Genomic DNA, 12,433 nt, shown 5'->3' on the forward strand with positions numbered 1-12,433 from the left:
GGAGCAAGAAATCATATTCAGCCAAACGAGCTTCAACATGATCTGAACACTCAGCAAAAAGAAAAGCGTTATGCTGGTTTATGCGTGAGTTGTTTCAATGTTAAAGCATTGGCCTCCACATTTGTTATTTAACAAGCCTGTATCATACACACTTTGTTTGTGATAATCAAATTAAATTGATCAATTAAAAACAGACACTTCCCAATTAAATGAGAAAGATTAGGTTTATTTAGTACAAAAGTAGTTTAGCATCTGATGGGGAAACACTCAAAAAACATTGACGTGACGCTACAATTATACCTGCTCCTAATAACCTAGAACAACTATAAAGATGAAAGAGAAAGAATCACAATGCTGTCGTACATTTAAACCAGACATCTGTCCATCAAAGCCCGGTGTGTAAGTTTATAGTTCGCAGGCACTTTACCAGGCTTCACTTCCAATTAACCCCTTCAGACCAAACAATCAATCCACACACACATACAATTTAAACCGTTATTGGTGCTAATCAAATGGAGAAAAAAAACTATATTTTTAAACATTATTAATACAGTATTTTTGTAACCATCTATCAGACTCCTGTGATTCATTTAAATAATTCACCCAAAAATGAGACTTCTGCCATTATTCACTCAAAGCATTTGAAGTTTACTTTCAGAAAAAGATGAAGAACAGTCAATGATTTACATTATGAAACAACGACCAAATGTTTTATTTTTGGGTGAACTATTATTTACCTTGTTAGAAAGAGGCTCAAACTACAGCACAGAAACTCATTTGGTGTCTGACTCCTGCAGCTACTCTAACAGAGTGAACTGGGTGGGAGGGGCTACTCGAGGCTCCGCCTTATTGGAGGCTCCGCCTCTCACAGCTTGGCTTTGCCCGGCTGCAGCTGCAGGTTTTGAAGCTTCATTGCCATGCCCATGTTCCCGGTGATCTTCAGTTTTCCCTGGAAGAAAGCCTGCATGAACGAGAGAGCACAAGAGAGTGATTAACATTGAGTTTTTACAAAACATACCCCCTGAGAGGATAAGCTTTTCATTTGTGTCCCAGAAATGTATTTGTGTCTTGGCAGGAAACATTTGTTTTTGTGAAGTATTTTTCTGTGACCTTACATGCTGTACTTCGGCGTCTCACAAACCACATGCAAGGCTATTCAGGGCTATTCAGATACTAAATGGGGGCCATGAAAACATCCTCTGCCTGGTTTTTTTTTTATTCAAATGCACAAAAACAGTGATTGGCATTCAGACTGATTCTTGTGAAAGCCTCTCAGAAAAATAACAGTTTATAAAGCAGAAAATAATTTTCTTTTTCAAATAAATAAATTCAATTTATTTATTTATTCATTTATTTATTATAAATAACACTTTGGGCATCAAAAGGACATCAGGAATAAGCATATAAAATAAAAATAAAAAATAAATAATCAAATGTTATATTAAGAATATATTATGAAATAGATTAATATAAATATTAGACTATGTATGGTTTTACTGAATGGAATAACACATTATGTAAAGAGTAAGGAATTGAACATTATATAAAAAACTGGTTTTTGTATGTTTAATGGAAGTTAACACTTATGTGAAAAAACTAATAAAATACTAATATATATACAAAAAATAATCAACAAATAAATGCAGAACTCTGTAAAATATAAAATATTTACATTAATGTATTATATATATATATATATATATATATATATAATATTAACACATTAAGTCAAAGTAAATATTGTTTAAGCAAATATTTTTGCAATACCTTTCATAAACTAGTTAATTGCTATGTGGAAAGTTTGGTTTGTATATTTAATTGAAGTTAACATTAATGTTAAATAACACATATGAACATGCATACACTAAATGACTGAAGGAAGGAAGGAATGAACGAATGAATAATATATAAATGAGTCATACATCTCATGCAGAGGCATAGCACACATGACTGTATATCAATATAAAAAAATCAAAACCTCAAAATCTTAGAATTAATTTATGATTTTCTGAAAGAAAAACTATTCACAAAAAACTCAAGGTACAACGAACCTCGACAATATAATTAACCTTCATTAACTGAATTCTCTCATAAACTGCTCTCTAGTTGTGACATGATTGTGCAAAATCAACAGCAGGCTTTAATGAGTGCTCTTTAAAAGGGCAGAAATGCTCCTGGCAGAAGGGATGAACCCTGAAGCCATTTCAATGAGTGCCTCATTAAAGCTTTGTTTGTAATCGGTGCACACCCGCACGCCTCCATCGCTGCTAACAGGACGCACTAAAACAGAGCCACCAGAACAAACACGCTTAATGACTTCTCATGTCACTCTGTTCCCAAACATTACAGAATACAAAAATGATTTAAGGTCAGGTACTGGTCACTTGCTCACCAGTGGATGCTCTGCAGTGAATGGGTGCCGTCAGAATGGGAGTCCAAACAGCTGATAAAAACATCATAATAATCCACACCAGTACATCAGTTAACATCCTGTGATGCCAAAAGTTGCATGTTTGAAAGAAACTAATCCATCATTAAAGTATTTTAACTTTAAATTTCACATGAACTCATATTTTTATCACTTCTGGCCAAAATGTAAGTCCATAATCCATAATAACGCTTGCTCTAATGAAAAGGTTAATCTCCTGTTGTCCTCTCATATTGAAATCCACTGACATATTTGTTTAGAGCTGTTTTTGTGCATATTTCTCTCCTGATTCAGAGAAGACAACTTTTTCAGTGAATAAAGCAATATTATGAATAGAGGACTCATATTTTCAGCCAGAAGCAATAGTCTGAAGTTAAAAATGTCTTAATGATGAATTAGTTTCTTACAAACACACCGCTTTTTGCTTCACAAGATGTGAACTGATGGACTGGAGTGATGTGGATTATTGTGATGTTTTTAATCAGATGTTTGGACTCTCATTCTGACGGCACCCATTCACTGCAAGTGATGTAACGCTACATTTCTTCAAATCTAATGATGAAACAAACTCATATACATCTCAGATGGCCTGAGGGTGAGGACATTTTAACACATTTTCATTTTGTGTAAGCTATTTCTTGGCTTTGTGGTGGCGTAATATGTCAATATTTTAAATGGTGTAAAAATCTGAACTCCACCGTGGCTTTTCCATTAATGGTGGTGAGGTGTAGAAATTTGAAGGAAACTCTCTCTGTTCCAGATGGGATGCCTCTATTTCTCAATGTGGGCCATAAGCTTGTTGTTTTTGAGCATCTGTGCAGAAACTGTTCATGGAAAACAGGACGTGGATTGAGACAATGTTCAAAAAGGAGGGTGGGAGCTCCTCTACAGAGAAAGCTTGAAATAGAAAATGTCTTTGCATTTCCTTCATTCAATAGTGAATCACAGACTGATATAAAAAGGCCCTCTCCTAGCTAAAAACAATACCGCTTTGAATTCACCACCACATGCAGATCTTAATGCATCCAAAAAACTACACAGGACAGTGTAAAGGAAAGAGAAACATCTGGGTTCATGTGGGATGAGTCTCTGTGGTACGTCCAAACAGGAAAACTGAGACTAATCAGCCAAAATCATAACTATAACCATACAAACCACTTGGAAATGTCAGGGATCTGCTTTTTCAGACATTCTAGGGTTCAACGCTTTTTTTAAAAGTATTATGTTACGCAACCTATGTTTAAAAGTCAGCATTTTAATTGTATAATTTGACACGCACTGTTGTTTGGGGTAGATAAGATGTTTTTATTATTATGAAAGAAGTCTCTTCTGCTCACCGTGGCTTCATTTATTTGACTAAAAAGTCAGTAAAATTGTGAAAAATAATTACAACTGAAAATTACTTTTTTCTACATGAATATATGTTAAACTGTAATTTATTTCTGTGATCAAAGCTGTATTTTCAGCATCATTCCTCCAGTCTTCAGTGTCACATGATCTTCAGAAATCAGGAAAATATACTGATTTGCTTTTCTAGAAAGATTTATTATTATGCTTAATATTAAAAAAAAAATCTTTAGAAATGTAAAAGTATTTAATACTGTCACTTTGATCAGCTTAATGCATGCTTTCTGAATAAAAGTAAGAATTCATGTAAAAAATAAAAAAAAACTTTGACATGCTAGTCTACTTTCAAATGAAACGTTTAAGTAAAAAAGAACATCACTTTAAATATCTAAAAAAATCCTAAAACTGCTTACAAGATATTAAAAGTAACTTTCAAAGAATATGCCTTGAACTAATGACATTTTCCTTGATCCACTAGCAAGTTGTTTCTTATTTAAAAACTAAGACTATACTAGCTTGTTTTATAGATGCTTTTATATTTTTAACGGGTGGAAAACAAACTATTTCTGGCTGCATTCGTTCTTTGCAGTCTAGCTTGTAACTGAATAGTATTATAGATGGTTCATATTAGAAGCGAGGGATTTCTGGTGATTAGTCTGTCTGCTTCATCAGCACTTACGGTCTGTGGATTCATCTTTCCAGTCATGAGGTCCAGCAGGTCTGAGTCGGCCATGGCAATGGTGCAGTCTGCTTTCTTTTCTGAGAGAGACGAAGCCAAAACATTTATGAGGAACGGGAACCAGGCCGACACAGCAGCGCAAAACTCATTAGTTTGGTGTGTTTTGTTCTCGTTACAGAACGATTGAGAATCTGGCACGTGGGAGCAGCTTTGATTCTGGTCATTAGGCCACACACACACATATTCACACACACTCTCGCTTTCTCATTTCCTCTCATCCTCCACACAAATCTCCTGGACTCACACACCTGTGAATATCTGTGATGTCACATACCCACACATCATTAAGAGGGTGAGAAAGAGCACAAGAGCTTGCACTACTGGAGAAACGGCACCGAATGCCTCCGGACACATCCTCAGATGAGGTTTCACTTCATATATCAGAGATGATTTGAGGAGTCAAATCAAGTGGCTTGTTGGGAAGATGTACTGGCACAAAAAAAATGTATTTCCTGAATGCACTGTAATTGCTTTGGATAAAAGAGCATGCTAAATGCATAAATGTACATGTAAGTGTAAAGAGGTGTGCCGTGATTTTCTGATCTAAAAGAACAGATTTATGCCAACATACTGTTTGAATTTTATGCCCTCTGTGTCTTGATCTGAAAAGCACATTTTTTTAAAGTAACACTTGAAAACACTCACGTGCAATGACTCACTGTGTCATTAAAAACCTCAGTCTGCTTTTACTACTTGAATTCTTGAAAGAAAATATTTCAAAAGCTGTTATTCTAGAAGTACTGCTGAAGGGGTTAGTTCACCCCAAAATCTCATGAATTATTCACCTTCACGTCGTTCCAAACCAACACCTTTGTCTACAGTAAGACAGTAGCCTGCTCTCGATAATGGCTGCAGATGGTGTGCAGGATTTTTTTTTTAAAAAGTCATTATTTTTGTTTTCTTTGTGCACAAAAACTATTCTCGTAGTTTCATAAAATTACAGTTGAACCACTAATGTCACCTGGACTAATTTAGCGATGTCCTTAATATGTTTCATCTGCATTGCTGTCTGTGGAAGGGTCAGAAAGCTCTCGGATTTCATCAAAAATATCATATTTGTGTTCCAAAGATGAAAAACATGTCTTGCAGGTTCGGAACAGCATAAGAGTAATTCTATGATGGAAAGTTCATTTTTGGGTGAACAATCCCTTTAATTACGTATTATTTGAACTGATTTAATAAAAGTTCTTAACTTAAAAGCGTTTATTTTAATAGCATTGCTAATTTTGTATAGTTTGCATTTATTAGTCTTCAACATTTTTTTTATTATATTAATAGGATTGTTAATTTTGTATCATTTGCATTCAATTAATACACTTTTACGTCATTTAAAAGCTGTTATTTCAACAGTATTGCTCAATATATAATCTGCATAAATAATAAAGGTTAGAATATTTTAAAAGCAGTTTTCATTAATTATGTATCATTTGTATTCATTTAATACATTTTAATTGCAATATTTTAAAAGCTATTTCAATACATTAATTAAAATAAATAATTGTTTATTATGCATATTGGTATTCATGCAATATACTTTTAAGTGATTTCAAAGCGGTTTTAATAGTATTGTTAATTGTGCATAATGTGTATTTAATAATTTTTTATCTATTTATATTTAATTTGTATTTAATGTATTATTTAGTTGTATTGCTAATTATGTATCATGTGTATTATGGATTATTATATTTTGTTTACATTTTTTTAATAATTTAAAAAGCTGTTGTTGTGAAATGAAGCTGTTTAGGTTATTATGTATTCTCTGTGTTAATTTAAAACATTTTATTACTGTTAATATTACAAATGCTCTTGAAATTATAAATAATTGATTAAAAATCAGATTTTTATATTTGTTTGTTACTTCATTTCAGTTTGTTTATTGATTTAGACTGTGTGTGTGTGTGTGTCTGTGTGTGTGTTTGTGTGCGTGTGTGTGTGTGTGTGTGTGTGTGTGTGTGTGTGTGTGGAAGCAGTAGTTGTTCTTCAAACCATTTGCAGTTTTCAGAAGCACACAGGAAAATGTCAAACTCTGGGCACAATAACAGATCTCTCCTTCAACCCATGACCCCGAAAGACAATTTGTACAGCCTTTTTCCAAGTAAAATAACTACACCTGGTCAGGATGCGTCCAGTCTGACATACTGATGAGCTGGAAAATGTCATCTGTTCAGAGATCAATACTGTCTGCATTTAGACCAGACTCACCAGCATCATTGTCAACGGAGCCTTTTCCGTTCTTAACATCAACGATCCAGATGGCTTCCTTTCCTCCCGGCCCATCCTTCACCTTGAAGGCAAACACACCTCCGATCTTCTTCACAAACTGCTCTCCTTCCTGCACACACACACACACACACACACAAATGTCAAAGAGTACATCAGTTTCACAACCGCCATAAACTCTGTGAACCGCAGCTAAACTTAAATGATGGTGAAAAGATAACTTTTTTTCCCCCTCAAACAGAGGGGGTGTTTTTCACACACACACACACACACTTATACATTTTATAACATAACAGTGTTAATTCAGGATAATTGGGTGATTTTCCCCAGTAATCTTATTAGCAAAAAGTGAACCAACTGACCTGAATTCATCCTAATATTAAAAAACATGATGTATTTATAATAAAATCTAAGGAGGAGCAGAACCAGAAAATGTTGCGAGCCTTTAGTTTTACTAACTTTTTAGTTTTTATTAGCATGCCTATCATTAACATATCGGCTGTTTATAAAGCAGATATTTCTGTATGACCATATTCTACATCCCTAATCCTACCAAATGCTTAAACTTAACAAATAAGCAGCAAATTAGGAGTTTATTGAGGCAAAAGTAGTAGTATATGGTTGGTTAAGAATTGGTGCTTAAAATAAAGTGTGACTGATTTAAATGTCCAATAAACACAAGGCCACATCTGAAAATTGGTTGAAGTCAATGAAAAAAAAGAAAGAAAAAAAAATAGCATGATACTTGATTTTAACCTTGGAAAGAGACGATAAAATGCAACCAAACAGCGAAGGTGCATAAAAACAGCATCCTAGCTTTTCACACAAAGCAGGAGCATCATAAACAGCTGCAAAACAGCACTGAAATGCAGGCCATTAACATGAAGCACCTCGCTCAGCCTTCCAGCCTGTGAGAGCCAAGCATTAAATTTTCCTGTAAAATTATACACTGCATTTCTGAGCGTAATGGAGCACAACTGACGCTGGTTTTTCCCAGAGTCCGTCTGGTTGTGTAACAGGCCTTTTTTTGAGTCATTGCTTGGCAGAAGCTGAAGAAATGTGGCCGATGTTGGGAGATTATCAGCATCTCGGCCGTGTGGAGCTAAACGGAGTAAATCTCGAGAGGATGCGAGTGTCACGGCTGAACAATAACAAACACACTTCATCCAACATAACCACAACTGAACTAGAGGTTACAGATATAAACAGAGGCATGGATGAACAAATGAGGGTTAGTTCATTAGTTCTGCTGTTCATTCACCATCATTTCATCATCCCAAACCCTTCTGAAAGGATCCAACACAAAACAAAACATCTTGCAAATATATTAACGGAGCTGATGCTTTCCCATTCGATCCAAGTGGATGGCCATTTTTATATTAATCTCCAGAAAGGACCAAAAAATAAATAAATAAAACATAAAAGTAGACAAAATGACTAATTATTCCAAAATGTAAAAATATTCCAAGTCTTCTGAAGTCATATAAAAAAAATTCCATTTTTATATTGGTATATATATTTTTCTCCACATTCACCAAATAAGATAGTATAATCTTATTTTACGTTATTTTCATTCTACAAACTGGTCATAATACATAAGAATAATTGCAATTATTCTACAGTTGACAGCATGATTTTTAAATGAAAAAAAAATAATAATAATTGAATGAAAAAATATTAAATATATTAAAAAATAACTGTTCATTTCAATTTGCTTAAGTCAATTATTTATTTCATTTTAATTGAAAACAAAATGGAAATATTAAATAATATTACATAATAGTTTTCTCACATAGTATAAAAGTATAAAAATGCATAGCTGCTTTTACATTTTAGGATAACTACTCCTAAATATTTATGTAATATTTACTCCTTGCTTTTTATAGCTCAATATAGACTGTCTTCCTACTACATTTTGGAAAATAGTCTCTTATATACGTACACCAAGACTGCATTTATTTTCTCTAAAATACATTAAAAACAAAAAAAAATTATATATTTTTAAGTTTAATATATTTTTTCTATGCAAATATACTGTGAACAATTTATTTTGTCACATGATCCTTCAAAAATCCTTCTAATATGTTGATTTGCAGCTAAAGAAATATTCCCTACTGTAATAATTGTTTTTTATGTTGTAGTGAACAATGTAAACCTTATGAGTTTGGTACACAACGAGGTGATCTATTCAATGAACCTGGATGACAAGGCTCTGTCATGGCTCCATTTATCATAATAACCAGGTTATGAAAGAGCAGTTTGGGGAAGGGGACGGACACATGTCACCAAACACCTTAAAAGACAATCTGGTACATGTGACAAGCACCTAATTCTAACTCTCAGCACCTAATAACTTTGTAGTTTAAATAAAACCCTTTCACAGCAGCAGCCAGCAGCCTGACAGAGGATCACTGCTGACATGATTAAAGCTTAAATTAACTTAACAGGGCCCTCTCGTACCTCATGCAGCTTTTTACTGATCTCCTGGAAAACAGCATGTGCTTTGAAGTCCTCTAGACCTGAAGATGAGCTGGTCAACACCGCCTGAATCTGTGGAGAGCTGCGAAAGACAGAAATATACACACTCAGAAAACATGCTTGACAGTAGAGATCAACCGATATATCGACTTACCGATATTTTCCCCGATATTTAAGCATTTTACCATAATCAGGTATCAGTTTTGTAATATTGGATTCACCGTTAAATGCTGAATTTAATTCTCTGTCTGTTGTAAATTTGCTCAGCATCAGTCTCATGAAGCAGGTTGATGCTCAGGAAATGCAGCACGGCCACCGCATGTAACTTTTAACAAGATTCACATGTTTAAAACACCCTAAATTGTATTAACATTTACTATATAATCATTTTTTTTTTTTTTGCTAATAAACATCTAAATAAATACAACTCTATGGAAATTATTTATTTTGCAATGAGTGATCGCAGTTTGAGTATTATTCTGTGTAACTGCGCAGTCAGCAGGCATTTCATAATCTAGAAGGACAAAAATGTATTAATAATTTTGATGTAACATTCCAGTTGAGAATGCAATAAAATCGGAAATTTTGTTTGTTATATTCCAATATTCCAGAGAATATTATTCAGTGAATTAACATTATCCAGTTAATTATTCTTGACTGTAGCTATTAAACAGCTTATAAACCTACTAAAACGGTAGTTTAAAATGAAGTTGATATGACTCCTGTCCTTTATTTATTTTCTCCATTTGAAAGCATTAGACATTTCTACATTTTAACACTTAAAAAAAAAAGAGTGAAAAGAGGAAAAAACAAAGTATGTTCTTTCTTCACTCAGTAATTTATTTACTTGACAGTTAATAAATATCGGTTCTGCATATCGGATATCTGGCACATAAACATGCAAATAATTTGTACTGGTAAAAAATCGATAATGTTCGATCACTACTACAGATAAATTCACCCAATCAGTTCTTCTGTCTTTCAGGTTTGAAACCAGCAGTGTGAGTTCATATGTTTTGGGTGAACTCTCCATTTAAGTAGATTTGCACAGTGAGGAAAACGATGAAAGAATCGCAGAATCCAGTCACATTAAATTAACTTATGTATAATGCGGAATGACACACAATTAGGCAAATATGACATTTATAGCTTAAATGCTGAATTTGTCTAATACCTGAGAATTAAGCTCCAGTAAATTAAATCCACTGTCATCATTCAAAACACAATTAAAAAGAGAAATCCTGTAATAAATGGCACACAAGCATGTAAATGACCTCCATATGCTGCTGTCACACTCTCAGCTCTCCAGAACCATTAACACACTCTTTGTGATTATTATAAGCACATGATGGCTGTACTCAGGTCTGGTCATCCTCATCGTCATCTTCCTCACCTTGACACCTGTGGGACTCGCATTGTTGCTGAATATGAACTGCAGACAGACAGAAAGATGATCAGGAGGCCGCTGGCACTCGGACAATCAGCGATACATTGGTATCTGAAGGCTACTTCCGGGTTCTGTCGCCATGAGGCAGACCTGAATAATCACACACTGATCGACAGGATACAGAACCGTGACTGTTTTATTCACAAAGTATGGATATGCATTTAGAAAGGATGCTTTAAAACTCTCTAAATAAATATTCACTTTAATTCATGTTAGCAAATACTTTAGTTATTTTTTTAATTTATGTAATCAAAAAAAAAAAGGAGTTATAGAACAAATAAATAATGTAATAAAGAAAATAATATGAAGTGTTTATAAATTAAGGCACAAACACATTCTAATCATTTATTTTAAATGTTGTCCAAAAAGGCTAGGTTACTTTTTGGGTTTACAGTTTTATCAATCTTGGTGCTGCTAAGTGTGTCTGGACACAATTGGACAGAACATCAAACAATGAAACATCCAGAATCCCATATTTAAAAGGTCAGGTCTAAGTTTTAATAGGCCTACATAACACAACATGCAGCCTCAGTAATTGCTGGCGATAAAATGTTGTACCTTGGATGTTAATCTACTTGCAGAGAAAGAAATAAGAGATCAACAGAGCAATAAATAAAACGAAATAATATAAAAGTGGAAAGAATTGTGCAAAAGTCAAAACAAAAGGACAACATTTACATTTTTATACATACCAATTTTTATAAATGTATTATTTTCATTATTATTTTCTAATAATATTTATAATATCTATTATAGGCCTATTTCAATAGTTATATTAAATAATGTATCAAATAACATCGTCAAGTGAATGTGAACATCACTTTGATGCTTAATAACATAAAGTAGTTTTTGCAAAGTTACACTATGTCACGTGGCAAGGATATTTAAGTAAATAGTTTTGTTCTTTCTTTATGGTCTGTTTGGATACCTACGCAATAAAAAATTATCTAAGCAAATTTGGATTTGTTGTGAAGCACCCCGGTCCTCTGCTGCCGTCTGCTGGACAGAGCTGGTTAATCCACCTTCTATTCAAACACAGAAGAGAAGAGTTGCTACATGCACCTTCTTCATTATTAGCCTCTCATTGTTCATCGTCACCATTCATGCTTATTTTATGGACAAATGCAATAAAAGTATTTATTTTCTCTCTTTTTTTTTTTTTTTAGCAAAAACTATTAAGTAGCCTAATGTTAATGCTAATCTATTTACATTGCATTTGATTGCAAGGAATTAGGTGAAACTGTCATTCACTTACAGGGTTATTATACCTAACAAAAAACTTTTTTTATTATTATTCTAACTTTTGTTATATGACATAATATTAGCTTTAAAATAAAATCAAAATACAAAAAAATGATTTATTTTATTTATTTATTTAAACAATAATATACTTGCACATTTATTTAATATGTAAGGCCATTAAATAGCAATCACTTTATTTTACAGTACATGCACTTACAGTACATATACTTACAGTGTACCTACCTAAGAAAGTACTGTAATATAAGGTAACTACATGAGGTAAAGTTAGGTTTAGGGATAGGTTCAGAGTTAGTACCTGATTATTACAAGTTATTGTAATTACTATAAAAAGTACATAGTATGTACATAAGGAACAGGACTGTAAAATAAAGTGCTACTGTAAATTTAGTAATTGGTATGAGCCATTGCAGTCATTTGAAGATATACAAAATATCACAAAGTTAACATAAAGTGACCTTTTGGTGGAAACGGAAACAACAGTAACCATATAAAATAAATACAACAAACTGTA

The 12,433-nt window shown here is 33.3% G+C and overlaps 1 protein-coding gene across 1 annotated transcript; it reads right to left on the reverse strand.

The window, feature by feature from the left end:
- Nucleotides 1-205: 205 nt before the first annotated feature.
- scp2b (sterol carrier protein 2b) lies at nucleotides 206-10,753 on the reverse strand. Its single transcript, XM_026199674.1, has 5 exons — nucleotides 10,606-10,753; nucleotides 9,195-9,294; nucleotides 6,717-6,846; nucleotides 4,455-4,534; nucleotides 206-961 (listed from the first exon to the last, which is right to left on the reverse strand). The coding sequence occupies exons 1-5, from the start codon at nucleotides 10,626-10,628 to the stop codon at nucleotides 866-868; spliced, it is 429 nt and encodes a 142-aa protein (XP_026055459.1). The 5' UTR covers nucleotides 10,629-10,753; the 3' UTR covers nucleotides 206-865.
- Between the last annotated feature and the right edge of the window lie 1,680 nt (nucleotides 10,754-12,433).

Source organism: Carassius auratus, chromosome 23 (assembly GCF_003368295.1).
Source record: "Carassius auratus strain Wakin chromosome 23, ASM336829v1, whole genome shotgun sequence".
Classification (NCBI taxonomy): Eukaryota; Metazoa; Chordata; class Actinopteri; order Cypriniformes; family Cyprinidae; genus Carassius; species Carassius auratus.

What these genes read in the sequence shown, in the direction of transcription:
- scp2b (XM_026199674.1), bottom strand. Translation starts at nt 10,628, where the DNA reads ATGCGAGTCCCACAGGTGTCAAG. An exon ending in TCAGTAAAAAGCTGCATGAG is followed by an intron (nt 6,847 to 9,194) that starts GTACGAGAGGGC and finishes GTGTGTGTGCAG; the next exon opens with GAAGGAGAGCAGTTTGTGAA. An exon ending in CTCCGTTGACAATGATGCTG is followed by an intron (nt 4,535 to 6,716) that starts GTGAGTCTGGTC and finishes CGTCTCTCTCAG; the next exon opens with AAAAGAAAGCAGACTGCACC.